At 52.8% G+C, this 19107-nt stretch overlaps 1 protein-coding gene across 6 annotated transcripts in view; it reads left to right on the top strand.

Annotated features, from left to right (window-relative positions):
• Positions 1-9791: 9791 nt before the first annotated feature.
• The window catches only part of OVCA2 (OVCA2 serine hydrolase domain containing), a 37314-nt gene continuing 27998 nt past the window's right edge, over positions 9792-19107 (top strand). For 4 of the 6 annotated variants that reach the window (XM_078871133.1, XM_078871134.1, XM_078871132.1 and 1 more), the window contains exons 1-3: positions 11999-13924; positions 14960-15043; positions 16002-16154. In XM_078871133.1, the coding sequence (XP_078727259.1) occupies positions 13594-13924; positions 14960-15043; positions 16002-16154 (568 nt within the window). In that variant the 5' untranslated portion in view covers positions 11999-13593. The other 2 variants (XM_078871135.1, XM_078871137.1) reach the window with 2 other exon arrangements.

Genomic DNA, 19107 nt, shown 5'->3' with positions numbered 1-19107 from the left:
TAGTCGTGTGAGTGTGTAATCTGAGTGTGTGTGTCTGTGTGTGTGTGTTCTAGTCGTGTGTGTGTAATCTGAGTGTGTGTGTCTGTGTGTGTGTTCTAGTCGTGTGTGTGTGTAATCTGAGTGTGTGTGTCTGTGTGTGTGTTCTAGTCGTGTGTGTGTAATCTGAGTCTGTGTCTGTGTGTGTGTGTTCTAGTCGTGTGTGTGTAATCTGAGTGTGTGTGTGTCTGTGTGTGTGTGTGTGTGTTCTAGTCGTGTGTGTGTAATCTGAGTGTGTGTGTCTGTGTGTGTGTTCTAGTCGTGTGTGTGTAATCTGAGTGTGTGTCTGTGTGTGTGTTCTAGTCGTGTGTGTGTAATCTGAGTGTGTGTGTCTGTGTGTGTGTGTTCTAGTCGTGTGTGTGTGTAATCTGAGTGTGTGTGTCTGTGTGTGTGTGTTCTAGTCGCGTGTGTGTGTAATCTGAGTGTGTGTCTGTGTGTGTGTGCTTTAGTCGTGTGTGTGTAATCTGAGTGTGTGTGTCTGTGTGGGTGTGTTCTAGTCGTGTGTGTGTGTAATCTGAGTGTGTGTCTGTGTGTGTGTGTTCTAGTCGTGTGTGTGTGTAATCTGAGTGTGTGTGTCTGTGTGTGTGTGTTCTAGTCGTGTGAGTGTGTAATCTGAGTGTGTGTGTCTGTGTGTGTGTGTTCTAGTCGTGTGTGTGTAATCTGAGTGTGTGTGTCTGTGTGTGTGTTCTAGTCGTGTGTGTGTGTAATCTGAGTGTGTGTGTCTGTGTGTGTGTTCTAGTCGTGTGTGTGTAATCTGAGTCTGTGTCTGTGTGTGTGTGTTCTAGTCGTGTGTGTGTAATCTGAGTGTGTGTGTGTCTGTGTGTGTGTGTGTTCTAGTCGTGTGTGTGTAATCTGAGTGTGTGTGTCTGTGTGTGTGTTCTAGTCGTGTGTGTGTAATCTGAGTGTGTGTCTGTGTGTGTGTGTTCTAGTCGTGTGTGTGTAATCTGAGTGTGTGTGTCTGTGTGTGTGTGTTCTAGTCGTGTGTGTGTGTAATCTGAGTGTGTGTGTCTGTGTGTGTGTGTTCTAGTCGCGTGTGTGTGTAATCTGAGTGTGTGTCTGTGTGTGTGTGCTTTAGTCGTGTGTGTGTAATCTGAGTGTGTGTGTCTGTGTGGGTGTGTTCTAGTCGTGTGTGTGTGTAATCTGAGTGTGTGTCTGTGTGTGTGTGTTCTAGTCGTGTGTGTGTGTAATCTGAGTGTGTGTGTCTGTGTGTGGGTGTTCTAGTCGTGTGTGTGTAATCTGAGTCTGTGTCTGTGTGTGTGTGTGTTCTAGTCGCGTGTGTGTGTAATCTGAGTGTGTGTCTGTGTGTGTGTGCTTTAGTCGTGTGTGTGTAATCTGAGTGTGTGTGTCTGTGTGGGTGTGTTCTAGTCGTGTGTGTGTGTAATCTGAGTGTGTGTCTGTGTGTGTGTGTTCTAGTCGTGTGTGTGTGTAATCTGAGTGTGTGTGTCTGTGTGTGGGTGTTCTAGTCGTGTGTGTAATCTGAGTGTGTGTCTGTGTGTTCTAGTCGTGTGTGTGTGTAATCTGAGTGTGTGTGTGTCTGTGTGGGTGTGTTCTAGTCGTGTGTGTGTGTAATCTGAGTGTGTGTCTGTGTGTAACCGTCGCGTGGGTGTTTGAACAAACAGCCATGCTACGATGGGGTGGCGCAACATCAGTGACGAATATCTCAGCCCGTTGTGGGCCTCTCGTCGGTTGACTCGGCCATAAAGTAGTAGCTGGTGTGGTGGGTAAACTTTACACCCCCTCGTGAGCCGTGCTCGCCATCATAGGTGCTCGCTAACAGCACTTGCCCCAACAGCCTGTTAAAGCCGTACGGGGGATCTTTGTCTTTGGCGCGGTATCTTTGAGCGGACTTTACTCTCGACCCGCCTCCCCAGTTCTATTCGCCTTTGTTTACTCAAGATAGCCTGACGAACGTTCAACTCCTCCAGTGGGGAGGCAATTTTGCTGCTATGGGGGGGGGGGACTGGAGAACCCGGAGGAAACCCACGCAGAGCAGAGTGAGACTCAACACGCTCCACACAGAGTGAGACCCATTCCAGAGTGAGACTCAACACAGAGTGAGACCCACACAGAGTGAGACCCACACAGAGTGAGACTCAACACGCTCCACACAGAGTGAGACCCACTCAGAGTGAGACTCAACACGCTCCACACAGAGTGAGACCCACTCAGAGTGAGACTCAACACGCTCCACACAGAGTGAGACCCACTCAGAGTGAGACTCAACACGCTCCACACAGAGTGAGACCCACACAGAGTGAGACCCACACAGAGTGAGACCCACACAGAGTGAGACCCACACAGAGTGAGACTCCACATGCTCCATGCAGAGCAGAGTGAGGCTCCACACAGAGACTCCACACAGAATGAGACTTCACTCAGAGTGAGACTCAACACGCTCCACACAGAGTGAGACCCACTCAGAGTGAGACTCCACACGCTCCACACAGAGTGAGACCCACTCAGAGTGAGACTCAACACGCTCCACACAGAGTGAGACCCACTCAGAGTGAGACTCAACACGCTGCACACAGAGTGAGACCCACTCAGAGTGAGACTCCACACAGATTGAGACTCCACTCAGAGTGAGACTCCACTCAGAGTGAGACTCCACTCAGAGTGAGACTCCACACGCCCCATACAGAGCAGAGTGAGACTACACACGCGCCATGCAGAAAGGTTCCCGAGTCGGGGAATCAAACCTAGGCGCGCGATGCTGCGAGGCGCCAATGTTACCACCACACCGCCAGCGCCCTGCCACCCAAATACTCCGACTGATTTCATCTGAACCTGGTTGAGACTCCCCCCTTGGTCGTCTCAGCTCAACGCGAGTGCCCGCTGCGGTTGTGTGGTGAACATCTGCTCCGGAGAGACAGAGGCGGCCCCCAAGGATGGCACAACACTGCCACCGCCACCGCCCCCTTCTTGCGTGTCGTGCTCGCCTTAATAGATGCTCGCTAACAGCGCTTCCCCACCCCGCGGTTGCGTGATACTCCACAGAGGTTCTGTTTTCACACGTCTACCCTCGGCTGTGGCTGTGTTGCCGTGTGCTCGCGAGATCACTCGTGTCGCCAACTGCGTGCTCCTGTGCGTGTGTGGCGTCGTGGAGTGGTGTCGTGGCGAGCGCGCACTGCACTACGAACCCGGCGACCGGGTGTGATTCTGGCCACATCACCCCTTTGTGCGCCCAAACAGCGTTAATTGGTGCTTGCTAATTCCACTGCCATCAAAGAGTTTATTAAAGGCCATGCGACGACGCGTTTCCTTTGTGCACCGAGCTGAGATCCCAGAATGCATTTCATACATACACAACTCCATCTCAATCCCTAACCTCGGACCCAGGCCCCTATCCGTGACCACAACTCAATCCATGCCCCAAAATCCATCTCAATCTCGAACCCCAACCCCATCCCTAACCACAATCCCAGCTCCATCCGTAAACCCTACTCCTAACCCCAGTCCTATCCAAAATCCCCAATTCCATCCATTACTCAAATCACATCACTCAACTCTACCCCCCTAGCCAGCATTCCATCCCGAATCCCAACCCCCAACTCAGACCTCCCGCCCTCACCTTGCCCCCTTCGCCCGCGCGCGCGCGGTGACGTCACGCACTTTGTGACGTGTTTAGAGCCTCGCGCCCGACTCTGATTGGCGGAGGCGTTGTTTTCCACAGCGGTGATTGCAGTTGGTCCACGAGGGGAGGGAGACCACCACGCCTCCTCATCGCCTCGAGCAGGCTTGGTGGGAACCGAAAGTCGTTCAAAAAAAAAATCTCGTACCGGTTCCAAAATGAATCGGTAATCTTCGTTTCCAGTGAAATGTTCGGGATGCGTTCACCGATTGGCAGGCGCCGACGTGCAAACGACACCGCATGGCACCTTTGCCCTCGATGTAACACTCGCCCATCTCAGCTTCACGTGAGCGCGTTGCGTGGAGACAAAGGTGGCCAGGCATGGTGCAAGCAGTGAGCCATGCAAGGTGCCCCTTCGTCCAATCTGGTTCATCCAGATTGGACGAAGGGGCACCCCGGGCAGGTGATGTGTTCGGGATTGGGTTATGCAACCGACGTCCCCAACCCACCGGCTGGCCGAGCAGGTCTGGGTGGGTGCTATCACGTGCTGATGTAACCATGGGCTTGCCACTGATGCTTGCCTGTGCTGTGCTCTCCACATGGATGTGCGTGGGAAGGATATCCATCTGTGTATACTCTACTGACATGTACGGCATTAGTGAATGGATGGCTGGCACGTGTGACGTATAGAGCAGCAGACTGTGTGTGTGGGGGGGCGCGATGAACGCTGCGACCCGAATTCAATTCCCGCTCACGGCCAACACCAGTGACGATTATATGAACATGAACCGGTCCTGGGCCTCCTATAGGTCGACTCAGCATCAAATGAGTATCTGATGCGATGTATAAATACCGCCACTGGTGAGACAAAGGCGGCCGCGCGTAGTGCTGGCCACCGACCCCCTCGTGTGCCGTGCCGACTTTCATAGATAAAAGATAATCACTTGTTAAGGTTGTAAATGATTTACTTATGATTGCCTTGGATCTTGGTGCTGCTTTTGATATCGTTGATCATTGTATTTTGTTAAATCGTCTCGAGACTTCTGTGGGCATCTCAGGTACTGCTCTCTGTTGGCTGCCACGCGTGTCCCACAGAGAGAAGTTCGTCTCATGGGCGTCTGCTCATCTGCTCATGGTTTATTGCCCTCGGGGCTTCATTATAGAACCTCTGTTGTCAAACCTGTATATAACGAGCGCTTGGCCACATTTTTCCTCGTCATGGCTTACATTTGCACTTTTATGCTGATAACTCACAGATTTATCTTAAGACGATAACCAAAGTTGCAGTTTTTTTCCATTATATCCCGTTGTCTTGCTGAGGTCAAGTCGTAGATGCCCCGACACTTTCTTGACTTACATTGTGACAAGACAGAGATGATGTTGTTGGGATCTCCACATCAAGTGCGTACATTTGATGGTTTTAGTATGGCCATCGGTGGGACTGTAATTCGCTCTTAATCTCAGGTCAGAAACTGGGGTGTAATCCTCGACCCCAGTTTGGCATTTGAAGCTCACGTACATAATATCACCAAAATCCCGTTTTTTATTTTACACAACACGGCTCGACTCCGGCTTATACTGCGCAGGCCCGATGCCGACAGGCTGGTGCGTGCCTATATATAATCTAGGTTAGATTACTGTAATACCATGTGCTTGCTGGCGTTTCTAGAAGTGTTTTAGATAGATTACAATATATTCAAAACCAGCTGCCCGGGTTTTAACCAGATCTAAATCGTATGAAGCACATCGCTCATATTCTTTCGTCCCTGCACTGGCTCCCTGTAGAGTACATAATTAACTTCAACATTCTGCTTCTCGCGTAAGGCCTCGAATGGGCTGGCACCTACATATCTTGCCGATCTGCTCAAGTTTTATAAACACCACTGCGAAAACTTAGTTGATGCTGGTTTACGCGTCATTCCAAAGACACCACAGTGCTGGTTTTCTATGGGAGACACGGAGCCTTCTGCAGTCAGAAGGCTCCGTGTCTCCCATGCACGAGGGATTTGAAAACCAATTCTGTCTGACTGGATTACTCTGCAATTGTTATTATTCGCTTTTATCATAGTTCTTCGTTTTATTGGAAGTTCGAGAGTCGTCATTGATATTGTTATTATCAGCCTTCTATTTCGCTTCGATTGTATCTATATTTGTGAGTGTAGTTTCATTGTATGTACAGCGCTCTGAGATACTTCAATATGAAAGGCGCTTTATAAAATAGAGGTTGATATTAAAGGTGCTCGCTAACAGCACTTGCCCCCACAGTCTGTTAAGGCTATGCTCTGATAGTGCATTGTCTTTGTACTGTTTGCGTTGTCCTCTGGCCTGACACTGGTGAGACGAGGCCAAGAAGAAGCCTGTCCCTGGTGTAGGCCAATCGGTTTCAAGGACAATGTAAATATGACCAGAGCATGTTTGGTTGCATGTTCACCACAAGTACGCGTGATTCATGCAGACATGACTCCTTGCAAAAGGTGTTTGAACATCTTAACACTTCCTGTTTTATTGTCAGCAAGGGTAAAACCTATTCTTGTTTTTTACACGGCGGATGTTTGTCTTCGTATGCGTAGCGTGTCTCCGTAAATCCGTGCGCGAGCCTATGAAGTGTGCATTTACATATCGGTGACTCATCTCGCGCGCGGTGGGTGGGTGTCCACGCGATTACGACTGACAGCAGACGGCATTGAGCCGCAGCCTCGCCTGACGAGCCGTGCGAGAGAGCCTTGAAGCAGAGAGGTTCCCGCTCGTCCAGGATGTGTTCTGCCCACGACGTTACCTGCGAGTCACCGTACCGGTGTCCGACACGGACACATGCCCAATTAGCCTCGCCAATTATAGGAACGAAGCGCTCAACAACAATCCGTAAAAGTCGAAAAAAAAATCCCCATCGTAACAAAAATAATAATATAACGCTGACCGGACCAAAAAAAACCGCGTCTCAAACAAGTCACAGAAACGTGTTGCGAACCCCCCCACAATCAGCCTCGATGCACTATCCCCAAAAAACAGCAGCAGTTGCTGAAGAACTCCCTCCATTGTGGCCCTGTCGTCTTGGGTCATATCGATGGTTCCCAGCGTAAGCGTCGGTGACTGCTGTGCTGATGAGGCCTCGTTGTGATGAAACCGCTCCACGGCTGTCCGTCTCTGTCTCACTGCTGCTGTGAGTCGGTGGTCACATTGACTCACACGGATGTTGATGGTGGCCTAAGAACTGCCGATGGGATTTGCATAATGCACGCGGACTGAGTGTTTACACTCGTGTGTGTGTGCGTGCTGTTTTGAGCAATTAGAGTTAGCGAGCACCCATTAAAGCCTCGCCTTGGGCAGTAAACCTGAAGGTGTGAAAAGCAACGCCTCCGCCAATCGGAGTCGGGCACCAGAGTCGGAGTAATAATTAATTAATGTGCGCAACGTGGGGCCATCCATTGAGTAGTCGGTACGCGAAAATCTGTCAACTTGACCCCTCCCCCCTCCCTGTATGCACGCGGACTTTTTACACCCCCCCCCCCCAGCTGCTGCGTGCGTTCGCCTGAACCCCCCCCACCCCCGAATCCTATAGAACGGCCGATATTTAATCCACGCAGAAACGATCAAGGATTAATAATATTAATGTGTTTAAGCAAACAGATAGTCCACCGCCGGCTGCATTATTATTATCCAGGCTTCACACAAACCCCCCCCCCCCCCCCGTTTCCTATGTGTACATTGTCAGTAAACTCCCCATATGCAAGCTACGCATTTGGGTTAACCCCCCCTCCATGCGTACGTACTCAATGGAGGGCCCCCGTCGCCGCGTGCGGGAGAAGTGGTCAGGGTCTGAGTTGGGATCGGGGTGGAGGCTCGGGCTAGGGCTACATGATAAGAGTGGGGTTCGTTGTAGAATTTGCGGGTATGGATATTGGCTGGGGTTCTCAATAGGGTTAGGGGTAATATTACGGGTTTGGTTTCCGGATGGAGCTGGGATTATGGCTCGGGATAGGGTTGTGGGTGAGGGATAGAGGTGTGTGTACGGAGTCGGGGTAGAGTCGTGTATAGGGATGGTGTTTGTGGGTTTGTGGGTGAGGGATAAAGGTGGAGTTAGTGGTCAGGGTAGAGTTGTCTATAGGGATTGGGTTTGTGGGTTTGTGGGTGAGGGATAGAGGTGTGTGTACGGGGTCGGGGTAGAGTCGTGTATAGGGATGGTGTTTGTGGGTTTGTGGGTGAGGGATAAAGGTGGAGTTAGTGGTCAGGGTAGAGTTGTCTATAGGGATTGGGTTTGTGGGTTTGTGGGTGAGGGATAGAGGTGTGTGTACGGGGTCGGGGTAGAGTCGTGTATAGGGATGGTGTTTGTGGGTGAGGGATAAAGGTGGAGTTATGGGTAGAGTCGTGTATAGGGATGGGGTTTGTGGGTTTGTGGGTGAGGTATAAAGGTGGAGTTATGGGTAGAGTCGTGTATAGGGATGGTGTTTGTGGGTGAGGGACAAAGGTGGAGTTAGGGGTCAGGGTAGAGTTGTCTATAGGGATTGGGTTTGTGGGTTTGTGGGTGAGGGATAGAGGTGTGTGTACGGGGTCGGGGTAGAGTCGTGTATAGGGATGGTGTTTGTGGGTGAGGGATAAAGGTGGAGTTATGGGTAGAGTCGTGTATAGGGATGGGGTTTGTGGGTGAGGGATAAAGGTGGAGTTATGGGTAGAGTTGTCTATAGGGATGGGGTTTGTGGGTTTGTGGGTGAGGTATAAAGGTGGAGTTATGGGTAGAGTCGTGTATAGGGATGGTATTTGTGGGTGAGGGACAAAGGTGGAGTTATGGGTAGAGTTGTCTATAGGGATGGGGTTTGTGGGTTTGTGGGTGCGGGAAAAAGGTGGAGTTAGCGGTAGCTGTGGCTGGGGACCGAATGACAACAACAACAATAATTACACTATGTAGCACAATTTTTGTTCCTGGGTACTAAATGTTATTTTTAATTGCTTATGCCTGAAAAGTATAGAAATTGGCGATTATTCCCCACAAACTTTGCTTTTGTGACCAGGACTTAAAGTGAACGAAATACACAAATGCACACCACGTTTTTCATTGAAAATAGGTAAATTTCGAAATATCACAAAAGCAAAGTATGTGGAGAATAATAGCCTCTTTCTGTACTTTTGAGGCATAAGCAATTAGGAAATAGCACTTACTACCCAGGAACAAACATGTTTTTTTACACAGTGTGACACAGTGTTACACAGTGTGACACAGTGTTACACAGTGTTCCACAGTATATTCTTGGTTCTTTCGGTAAAGTCACGTAGAAGGAAAACAATTAAATAATAAACGATAAAAAAAATTCATTTCTCACGACGTTTCGACTGCAACACAAGCTGTGTTTTTCACACCTGATGATGATTGTTTGTGTTGCAGTCGAAACGTCGTGAGAATTTATTTTTTATAGTTTGATTTTACCGAAAGAACCAAGAATATGAATCCCTGCAGTCACGAAAGCTTTAAATCAAAAGTGTCCCAGTGTCACGCTGTGTCACCCTGTGTCACACTGTCTCGCTGTGTCACGCTGTGTCACACTGTCTCGCTGTGTCACGCTGTCACGCTGTGTCACACTGTGTCACACTGTGTACTGTGTCACAGCGTGTCACGCCGTGTCACACCGTGTCACGCCGTGTCACACCGTGTCGCACTGTGTCACTGTGTGTCACGCTGTCACAGAGTGTCACACAGTGTCACGCTGTGTCACTGTGTGTCACGCTGTGTCACAGAGTGTCACCACACACACAGTGTGTCACGCTGTTGTTATCTGCACCACAGCGCCCTCTCGTGGCCGCGGCTACCCGGAGCCCCCCACTCCGTCTCCTCTCGCCGCGGGGGGGGGCTCCGTACAGTCCGTGTGTACTGTGTGTGTGTACTGTGTGTATAATGTGTGTGTACTGTGTGTGTACTCTATCTGTGTGTACTCTGTGCGTGTACTGTGTGTACTCTATCTGAGTGTACTGTTTGTGTGTACTGTGTGTATGTGTGTGTACTGTGTGTGTACTCTATCTGTGTGTACTGTGTGTATAATGTGTGTGTACTGTGTGTGTACTCTATCTGTGTGTACTCTGTGCGTGTACTGTGTGTGTACTCTATCTGTGTGTACTGTGTGTGTGTACTGTGTGTATAATGTGTGTGTACTGTGTGTACTGTGTGTGTACAGTGTGTGTACAGTGCGGGTGTACAGTGTGTACGGTGTGTACAGTGCGTGTGCACTGTGTACAGTGTGTGTGTGCAGTGTGTGTACAGTGCGGTGCTGTCTGCGCTCTCCCCGCCAGGTGTCGCCCTCCTCGCCATGGCCGCCGAGCGCGCCGCGTCTCCTCCTCTGCTGCGGGTGAGGACATCCGCGGTGCCGATTCCCCGAACCCCCAGGGTGCCCCGGGGCCCTGGGGCTCCCTGGGTCTCCGTCTCCCAGGCTCCCTCACCCCCGAGTTTCGGGGGGTCCCCGAGCGAACCGAGTCCCGGGCCCGCTGGAGGCGACCCAACTCCCGTGGCCTCTGGGCCCCGCCTGGGCCCCAGGGTCCCGCGTGGGCCCCAAGGCCTCAGGGCCCGAGGCCTTGATTCCGGCTCTGGCCCTGGGCCCCTTCTGATCCCGGGGCCAGCATCCTACCCAGTAATCATAAACACGTCGGGCCAACAACGTGGGTCCAACGGCTCCTGCCACGGTGTTCAGGTCCGTTCGCCACCTGGGTTGTGGAACCCCTGAATCCTGCGGCCCTGGGTTCGCCCTGGGCCCGGCGGAATGGGGGTCGCGACCTGGGTCAGATCGCGAGCGAGGGTCGGCCAGGGGCTCGACGGTGGTCGTGAGCGTCCAGGCCAAGCACCGCCTGCACGCGGCGAGGTGTGTCGGCACGGTGGGGTCAGCAGAGGGCAGTGCAGTCCACGCCGTGGCTCGACTCGACTCCGATTGCACCCCGCGTCGATGCTGAACGCCTTCACCAAAGCGCACTCACCGGCGTGGTGAAGTATGGTCAAACGACACCCCGCCGTGACCAACACGGCGTGGTGTGGAGGACCTTCATCCAGCAGTGGATTGACGCAGGGCTGTATAACCGTGCGTGGTGAATTGATATTAAGTAGGACCATTGCCCGAAACGTCGTCTATAATGATAATCACGTTAAGGCCACACAGCAGTGCTATTGAGGGGGTCTCTGTGTTGCAGGCGCGGCAAGTGTTGAGTGGGTTTCCACCGAAACATGCCTTCAGTCTGTTTAGATTATTGTCTGCTGTCAATGCCCAAATGAGAAGCCACTTTGTTCAGCTACAATTCGTGGCCAGGTCGCGTTGTGATACTCCAGTGGGCTTCGCCTGGTAGAATGGGGATGGTTTAGTGTCGTACTTGTTTACCTTTCTTGCACTGAGCACTACCGTCGTGTTTCTGTACCGTTTGTTGTTGCAACGTTCTTACCCGCCCCGACTGGAGATGTGTGAAAAAGAGCTTCATAGCTCATCGGATTTCCCCAATATAAATACTGATTCTGATTCGCATGCAGTGGCGGCTGCCGCTGGCATTGCGTGAACCCAACCCGGGGGGGGCTTCCAGCCCCCTCACGCATCCACCCCCTCATTGCTCCTGCAGCCCATTAGGAATCCCCTCCGAAGACGAAAGCGATGGTAACAGCCATGAACCGCAGCTGGCCGTGCTGACGCACCGCAAGCTAAATGTATCTGTGGTGTGTTCCCACCCAGCAGGGGGAATTCCACATTCCTATGGCAGGGAACAGTTCCACCTCAATGGAACAACCCTTGCCATGAGGTGGCAAGCACCACGCATGAACTACGTGTTTTGGCTGCTGCTGCAGGGCTACGTTGTGGGCAGCAGAGACATCCATTGTACTGTATGTTGCTCACGTTCACCAACCCACGCTGACAGGCCTGCGTGGATAGGGATGCCAACCTTCCCAGAGTGGCCAGGAGTCTCAACCGGAATTTGGCATCAATCTCTCGGTGACGATTGAAAGTGATCGGGGAGATTTCAATGGTAGGATATTTAACGAGATCAATGAATATAATGAACGCACACAATTCATACGGAAGTTCATTGCTCGAACAAAACGGCGTCATCTCATTGCGTTTTCCTTTCCCATTGCAGCGTAATGACATAGCGTGTCGTGTAAACAGGACGTGCTTCCAGAACAATTAAAATGACATGACATCAGAATTTTGTGGAATAGCTTCAGTCAAGAGTTGGCAATCCTCGCGGGTGAAGTATGGTCAAATACCTCGTCCCCCCCCCCCCCCCCGTGACAGCGTGGGGGAGGCCATCATCCAGCGGTGGATTGACAGGGGGCCGTTGCGTGCGAATGCCGCCTGCGCTCACGTGGTTGGTGACGGCGTTGTCTGTGCGTTTGCTTCCTTTCAGATCCTGTGCCTGCATGGATACAGGTGAGGGGTTCTGGGCAGCAGCGCCGCGTGGCTCGTGACGCTCCGGCCGGGCACATGGAGAGAGAACGCAGCTTAAGGCCCTCAGATCCAACCCTTGGGCCTGGCAACCCTCTCAGTGGTGCTCATAATGGCCTAGCATTGGAGACACGGAGCCGGCGCTTCTGCGTGAGGTGCCGAACTATTGCGGTTTTACCGGCGTCGCCCATAACGGCCGGGTCAGAGACACTGAGCCAGCGCCGCTCAGGATCGGCGAATCCCGGAATGCGCCGCTGGAGGCCGAACGCGGATGTCCTGCTTGGCGAGGTATCGCTCGGCACGGCCACCGGTGGCCTGGCCCTACCGTGCCAGGTCACGGAAGCGTTGTCCGGTGGTGAACGACAGTGGACACGGTAACCACGTGTCGCAAGGAAACGAGTAAACGGTACCACGGGTCAAACGGTATCACGGGTCACGCGGTCTTGTTGTAAATGTACCGCCGTTGGTCGCAACATCCCCCGTTGTGCTACGGGAAGCTCGTTCCAGTCACCGGCTGCACGGTCGTTACGGAGAGTAGCAGTATTCTCGATCACGACCCACGGGGTGGTTTTTTCATGGACCCAGGGGCGCAACTATGGCGGGGGGGGGGGTACGAGGCAGCGTCATGCGACGCAGAGGGGCCCAGTCGGCCACACGGGGGCCCCAAAGTAACAGATAATGAAAGAGCATAAGAATAATTATTTTTAAAATTCCAACAACCATGAATGCCAAAAAACATTGTTACAAATAAAAAAACTTTCGAAAAAAATACAGCGTACAATCTAGTAGCACTACTGCTGGTGATTCTTACTGAAATATTTTGTATTAATACTGTCACTGTAAGACTGTCTTCCACGAAACCCAATACACGGTACAACTAAAATAATATATATAGCTTTCGCCTAACATTATATATACGGGTTAAAAACATCCGTAGCTATTTCAGTAAAGTGAGTCGGGAGAAAGGAGTTTGGGCGGGCCCACAGTCTTATCTTGCACAGCCACCGTTACAAATAGGTCGTTGCGCCTCCCTGCACGGTCCCATCTAGCAACGTGATCTGGCCGTTGAATGGCACCCATTAAGCTCAGTCCCAGCTCAGTCTGGGTCTCTTGCGTGCCCGGCGAGACGGCTGTTATCACCACTGGAGTTCGCCAGGCGCTGCCCTTGCGCCTTCGGCTCTCCGCAGGTCATTCCCGGCGACGCTACCTTAGCCTGTTGATCGACTTTGGTGATTCGCCCCCTTCTGGAGAGTGACGGGGGAAGCCAACGAACCAGTCGGTGCCGAGTTGGCACCGCCGAGATCCTGGATCTGAGTCCAGGCAGCCACCCGTGATGAACCCAGGTGCTCAAATGTGGCGAGTTGATGGTCTCCCTCGGCCCGGTCACCAAAGAATGCACAAAAATAACAATTGCATTAAGTTTGGTTCTGCATATCATGTGGAAATTTATAGGAAACGCATGATGTAGATTCTAAATGTGGAGGGAAAAATCCACGTGACCATGGGGACAACACACAAACTCCAAATTTACAGGCGTCTGGGTCGGGATGGAACCCACGACCTTCTGTGTACCAGGCGAGGTGCTGGATGGGACGATCCATCCAGCACCTGTGCGTGATCCCATCCCGTCCCGTATATCTCCGCGGATGGACGTGCTGTCAAAAACCCACTGGGCTCACGCCTGGGAGCGATTATCGGCGAAGGCGCCGATCCCCCCCCGCAGGCGGCAGGTGTCTGTGGCAAAGGGGAGCCGCGGGCTTTCGGAGCGGCGCTCCCGGCAGGTGGTTCGTGCCAGTCGCGGTGGTCGTGGTGTTTCCGGTGACGCGCCAATCCGTGTCTGCGAGCAGGCAGAATGGCAAGACCTTCCGGGACCGCACGGGCTCCCTGCGCAAGATCCTGAAGAAGCACGCAGAGCTGGGTGAGGGTACCAGCGGCACGGGGCGGCACCGCGGACTCCGCCGGCGGTAGTGCCTGCCACTGCCGCTACCGCTGTCACCATGCAGCGGCCCTCACCAGCGGCAGCGCGCTGGCCGCGTGGGTTCATGGTTTAGAATCGAGCGGCCGCCCTGGTTATTACAGCGGTGCGCGTAATAACAGCGATGATACCACGCACCGTCTGCTTTACGGCAGACGTCAAAAAATCACGTGACGTCGTTCGCAAGAGTAGGCCATTGTGTGGCCAGCGTCAGGGTCTGAATTATTTCCAGATTTGACAAATTGCATCGAAAATTACTCAATTGCAATCTACATAGCGATAATCGCCCTTTCTGTGATTCGGACTACACACAGATTGACTCCTGTGGAGCACCCCACTCTGAACCTCTCCCCCTCTCCCCGCCCACTGTGAAAACAGATGCCACTCCTCCTCCTCCAGCAGCAGCAGCAGCAGCATCGAAGCCCTCGTGTAGCCTCCTCCTCCCTCTCCCCGTCTCTCGTGCACCCCTCCGCTCCTCTTCCTGCCCCTGCCCTCTCACTCCCCACGCGTTCTCTTCTGCTCCCATCCCTCTACTTTCCCCTTTCTCTTCTCCCATCCCTCACCCTCCCCCCCCTGCACTCTACTCCCCTTCCCGTGCTGTGCAACGCGGGTGGTGCACCTAGCCGGGCACAGGAGCCACGGCGAATGAATTTAGTGGGAGCGGGAGTGTAGCAGTTAGCAGCGCGCTGCGCCACGAACATGGCGACCTGAGTTCGATTCCCTCTCACGACCAACACCAGTGACGATTATCTGAACCGGTCCTGGGCCTCCCTTCGGTCAACTCAGCCTCGAATGAGTCCCTTGTGCGGTGTGCAAACATCGCCACTGGGGAGACGAAGACGATGGAGCGTAGCGCTGGCCACCCGCTCCCTGCGCGTGCCGTTCCAGCCTTCAAAGGTGATCGCTCGCAGCACTTGCCCCATTTGTCTGTTAAGGCTATAGGGGGATCTTTGTCTTGTGTGTCTGTGTGTACTGCAGTTTACATTTCAGCTCCAAACGTGATCCCAGCCCAGAGGGAGGAGGAGGAGGCGGCGGGTGGAGACGGAGACACTCACACAGACGGTGAGGAACGCGCCCAGCCCTCGCACGCACACAAGGCACACACGGTACCTACACGCAGTATACACACATAGTACACACACACAAGGCACACAGGAGCAGTACACACACACGGTACATGCACGCAGTACACACACATTGTACACACACACACACGGTACACACACACGGCACACACAAGCAGTACGCACACACGGTCAAGGGACAGCTAAAACAAAGTTGGCACAGTAGGGGGCACAGGTGGTGCATCTGCCAATCAACCCATGGCACCTTGGTCTGTCTCGTGACTTGCTGTCAGCAGTGAGCATTCGACAAATCACGTGGCCTCAAGGTGCACCTAGCCTGGCACAAGCGTCATGGTGACGTCTCTGCCACTTAGTGGCGAATGGCGGCTGTTATGTGCGCGGTGTGTCCGGTGGGGTGTGTGGTGTGCACGGCGTGGAGCGATGCGGTGTGTGGTGCAGTGTGAGGGGGCGGTGCAGTGTGTGGTGTGGTGCGGTGTGTGGTGCGGTGTGTGGTGCGGTGTGTGGTGCGGTATTGTGTGTGGAGCGATGTGATGTGTGGAGCGATGTGATACAGCTAATCTGGCTGTGACGGTCCCACCTGATGACGGAGACTTGTGTTGCCTCCGAAACGTCGTGATTTTTGTTTTTATTTTATTTTACTTTCTACGTGACTTTACCGAAAGAACCTAAGAAGATAGTTTGGTGCATTTTGTGATGTGTGGTGCGGTGTGATGCGGTGTGGTGTGATGTGGTGTGTGGTTCGGTGCGTGGGGTGGTGTGATGCGGTGTGTGGTGCGGTATGGTGTGTGGTGCGATGTGATGTGTGGAGCGATGTGATGTGTGTTGCGTTCTGTGGTTCGGTGCGGTGCGTGGTTTGGTGCATTTTGCGATGTGTGGTTCGATGCGTGGTGTGGTGTCATGCGGTGTGGTGTGATGCGGTGTGTGGTGCGGTGCAGACCAGCGGGCCTGGTGGTTCACCGTGGACCCGGCCCGGGCCGCGCCGGGCGAGCGCCTCTTCGACTCCACAGCGGCCTCCGCGTTGAGCGTCGGCTTCGACGATTCGGTGCTCGCGATCGCACGCACCCTCACCGAGCTGGGGCCCTTCCACGGTGAGCACCACGACGCCGCCACCACCACCTCCTCTACCATCATCACCTCCTCTACCATCATCACCTCCTCTACCATCATCATCTCCTCTACCATCACCTTCTCTACCATCACCACCTCCTCTACCATCATCACCTCCTCTACCATCATCACCTCCTCTACCATCACCTTCTCTACCATCACCACCTCCTCTACCATCATCACCTCCTCTACCATCATCATCTCCTCTACCATCACCTTCTCTACCATCACCACCTCCTCTACCATCATCACCTCCTCTACCATCATCACCTCCTCTACCATCATCACCTCCTCTACCATCACCACCTCCTCTACCATCACCACCTCCTCTACCATCACCACCTCCTTTACCATCATCACCTCCTCTACCATCACCACCTCCTCTACCATCATCACCTCCTCTACCATCACCACCTCCTCTACCATCATCACCTCCTCTACCATCATCACCTCCTCTACCATCATCATCTCCTCTACCATCACCTTCTCTACCATCACCACCTCCTCTACCATCATCACCTCCTCTACCATCATCACCTCCTCTACCATCACCTTCTCTACCATCACCACCTCCTCTACCATCATCACCTCCTCTACCATCATCACCTCCTCTACCATCATCATCTCCTCTACCATCACCTTCTCTACCATCACCACCTCCTCTACCATCATCACCTCCTCTACCATCATCACCTCCTCTACCATCACCTTCTCTACCATCACCACCTCCTCTACCATCATCACCTCCTCTACCATCATCATCTCCTCTACCATCACCTTCTCTACCATCACCACCTCCTCTACCATCATCACCTCCTCTACCATCATCACCTCCTCTACCATCATCACCTCCTCTACCATCACCTTCTCTACCATCACCACCTCCTCTACCATCACCACCTCCTCTACCATCACCACCTCCTTTACCATCATCACCTCCTCTACCATCACCACCTCCTCTACCATCATCACCTCCTCTACCATCACCACCTCCTCTACCATCATCACCTCCTCTACCATCATCACCTCCTCTACCATCATCATCTCCTCTACCATCACCTTCTCTACCATCACCACCTCCTCTACCATCATCACCTCCTCTACCATCATCACCTCCTCTACCATCACCTTCTCTACCATCACCACCTCCTCTACCATCATCACCTCCTCTACCATCATCATCTCCTCTACCATCATCATCTCCTCTACCATCACCTTCTCTACCATCACCACCTCCTCTACCATCATCACCTCCTCTACCATCATCACCTCCTCTACCATCATCACCTCCTCTACCATCACCTTCTCTACCATCACCTTCTCTACCATCACCACCTCCTCTACCATCACCACCTCCTCTACCATCACCACCTCCTTTACCATCATCACCTCCTCTACCATCACCACCTCCTCTACCATCATCACCTCCTCTACCATCACCTCCTCTACCATCACCACCTCCTCTACCATCACCACCTCCTTTACCATCATCACCTCCTCTACCATCACCACCTCCTCTACCATCATCACCTCCTCTACCATCATCACCTCCTCTACCATCACCACCTCCTCTACCATCATCACCTCCTCTACCATCACCACCTCCTCTACCATCACCACCTCCTTTACCATCACCACCTCCTCTACCATCATCACCTCCTCTACCATCACCACCTCCTCTACCATCATCACCTCCTCTACCATCACCTCCTCTACCATCATCACCTCCTCTACCATCACCACCTCCTCTACCACCACCTCCTCTACCATCATCACCTCCTTTAACATCACCACCTCCTCTACCATCACCACCTCCTCTACCATCATCACCTCCTCTACCATCACCACCTCCTCTACCATCACCACCTCCTTTACCATCACCACCTCCTCTACCATCATCACCTCCTCTACCATCACCACCTCCTCTACCATCATCACCTCCTCTACCATCACCTCCTCTACCATCATCACCTCCTCTACCATCACCACCTCCTCTACCACCACCACCTCCTCTACCATCATCACCTCCTTTACCATCATCACCTCCTCTACCATCACCACCTCCTTACCATCATCACCTCCTCTACCATCACCACCTCCTCTACCATCATCACCTTCTCTACCATCACCACCTCCTCTACCATCATCACCTCCTCTACCATCATCACCTCCTCTACCATCATCATCTCCTCTACCATCACCTTCTCTACCATCACCACCTCCTCTACCATCACCACCTCCTCTACCATCACCACCTCCTCTACCATCACCACCTCCTTTACCATCATCACCTCCTCTACCATCACCACCTCCTCTACCATCATCACCTCCTCTACCATCATCATCTCCTCTACCATCATCATCTCCTCTACCATCACCTTCTCTACCATCACCACCTCCTCTACCATCATCACCTCCTCTACCATCATCACCTCCTCTACCATCATCACCTCCTCTACCATCACCTTCTCTACCATCACCTTCTCTACCATCACCACCTCCTCTACCATCACCACCTCCTCTACCATCACCACCTCCTTTACCATCATCACCTCCTCTACCATCACCACCTCCTCTACCATCATCACCTCCTCTACCATCACCTCCTCTACCATCACCACCTCCTCTACCATCACCACCTCCTTTACCATCATCACCTCCTCTACCATCACCACCTCCTCTACCATCATCACCTCCTCTACCATCATCACCTCCTCTACCATCACCACCTCCTCTACCATCATCACCTCCTCTACCATCACCACCTCCTCTACCATCACCACCTCCTTTACCATCACCACCTCCTCTACCATCATCACCTCCTCTACCATCACCACCTCCTCTACCATCATCACCTCCTCTACCATCACCTCCTCTACCATCATCACCTCCTCTACCATCACCACCTCCTCTACCACCACCTCCTCTACCATC

The sequence above is a fragment of the Lampetra fluviatilis genome, chromosome 31 (genome assembly GCF_964198595.1).
Source record: "Lampetra fluviatilis chromosome 31, kcLamFluv1.1, whole genome shotgun sequence".
In the NCBI taxonomy this organism is placed as follows: Eukaryota; Metazoa; Chordata; class Hyperoartia; order Petromyzontiformes; family Petromyzontidae; genus Lampetra; species Lampetra fluviatilis.
This window is presented reverse-complemented; position numbering and strand designations above follow the sequence as displayed.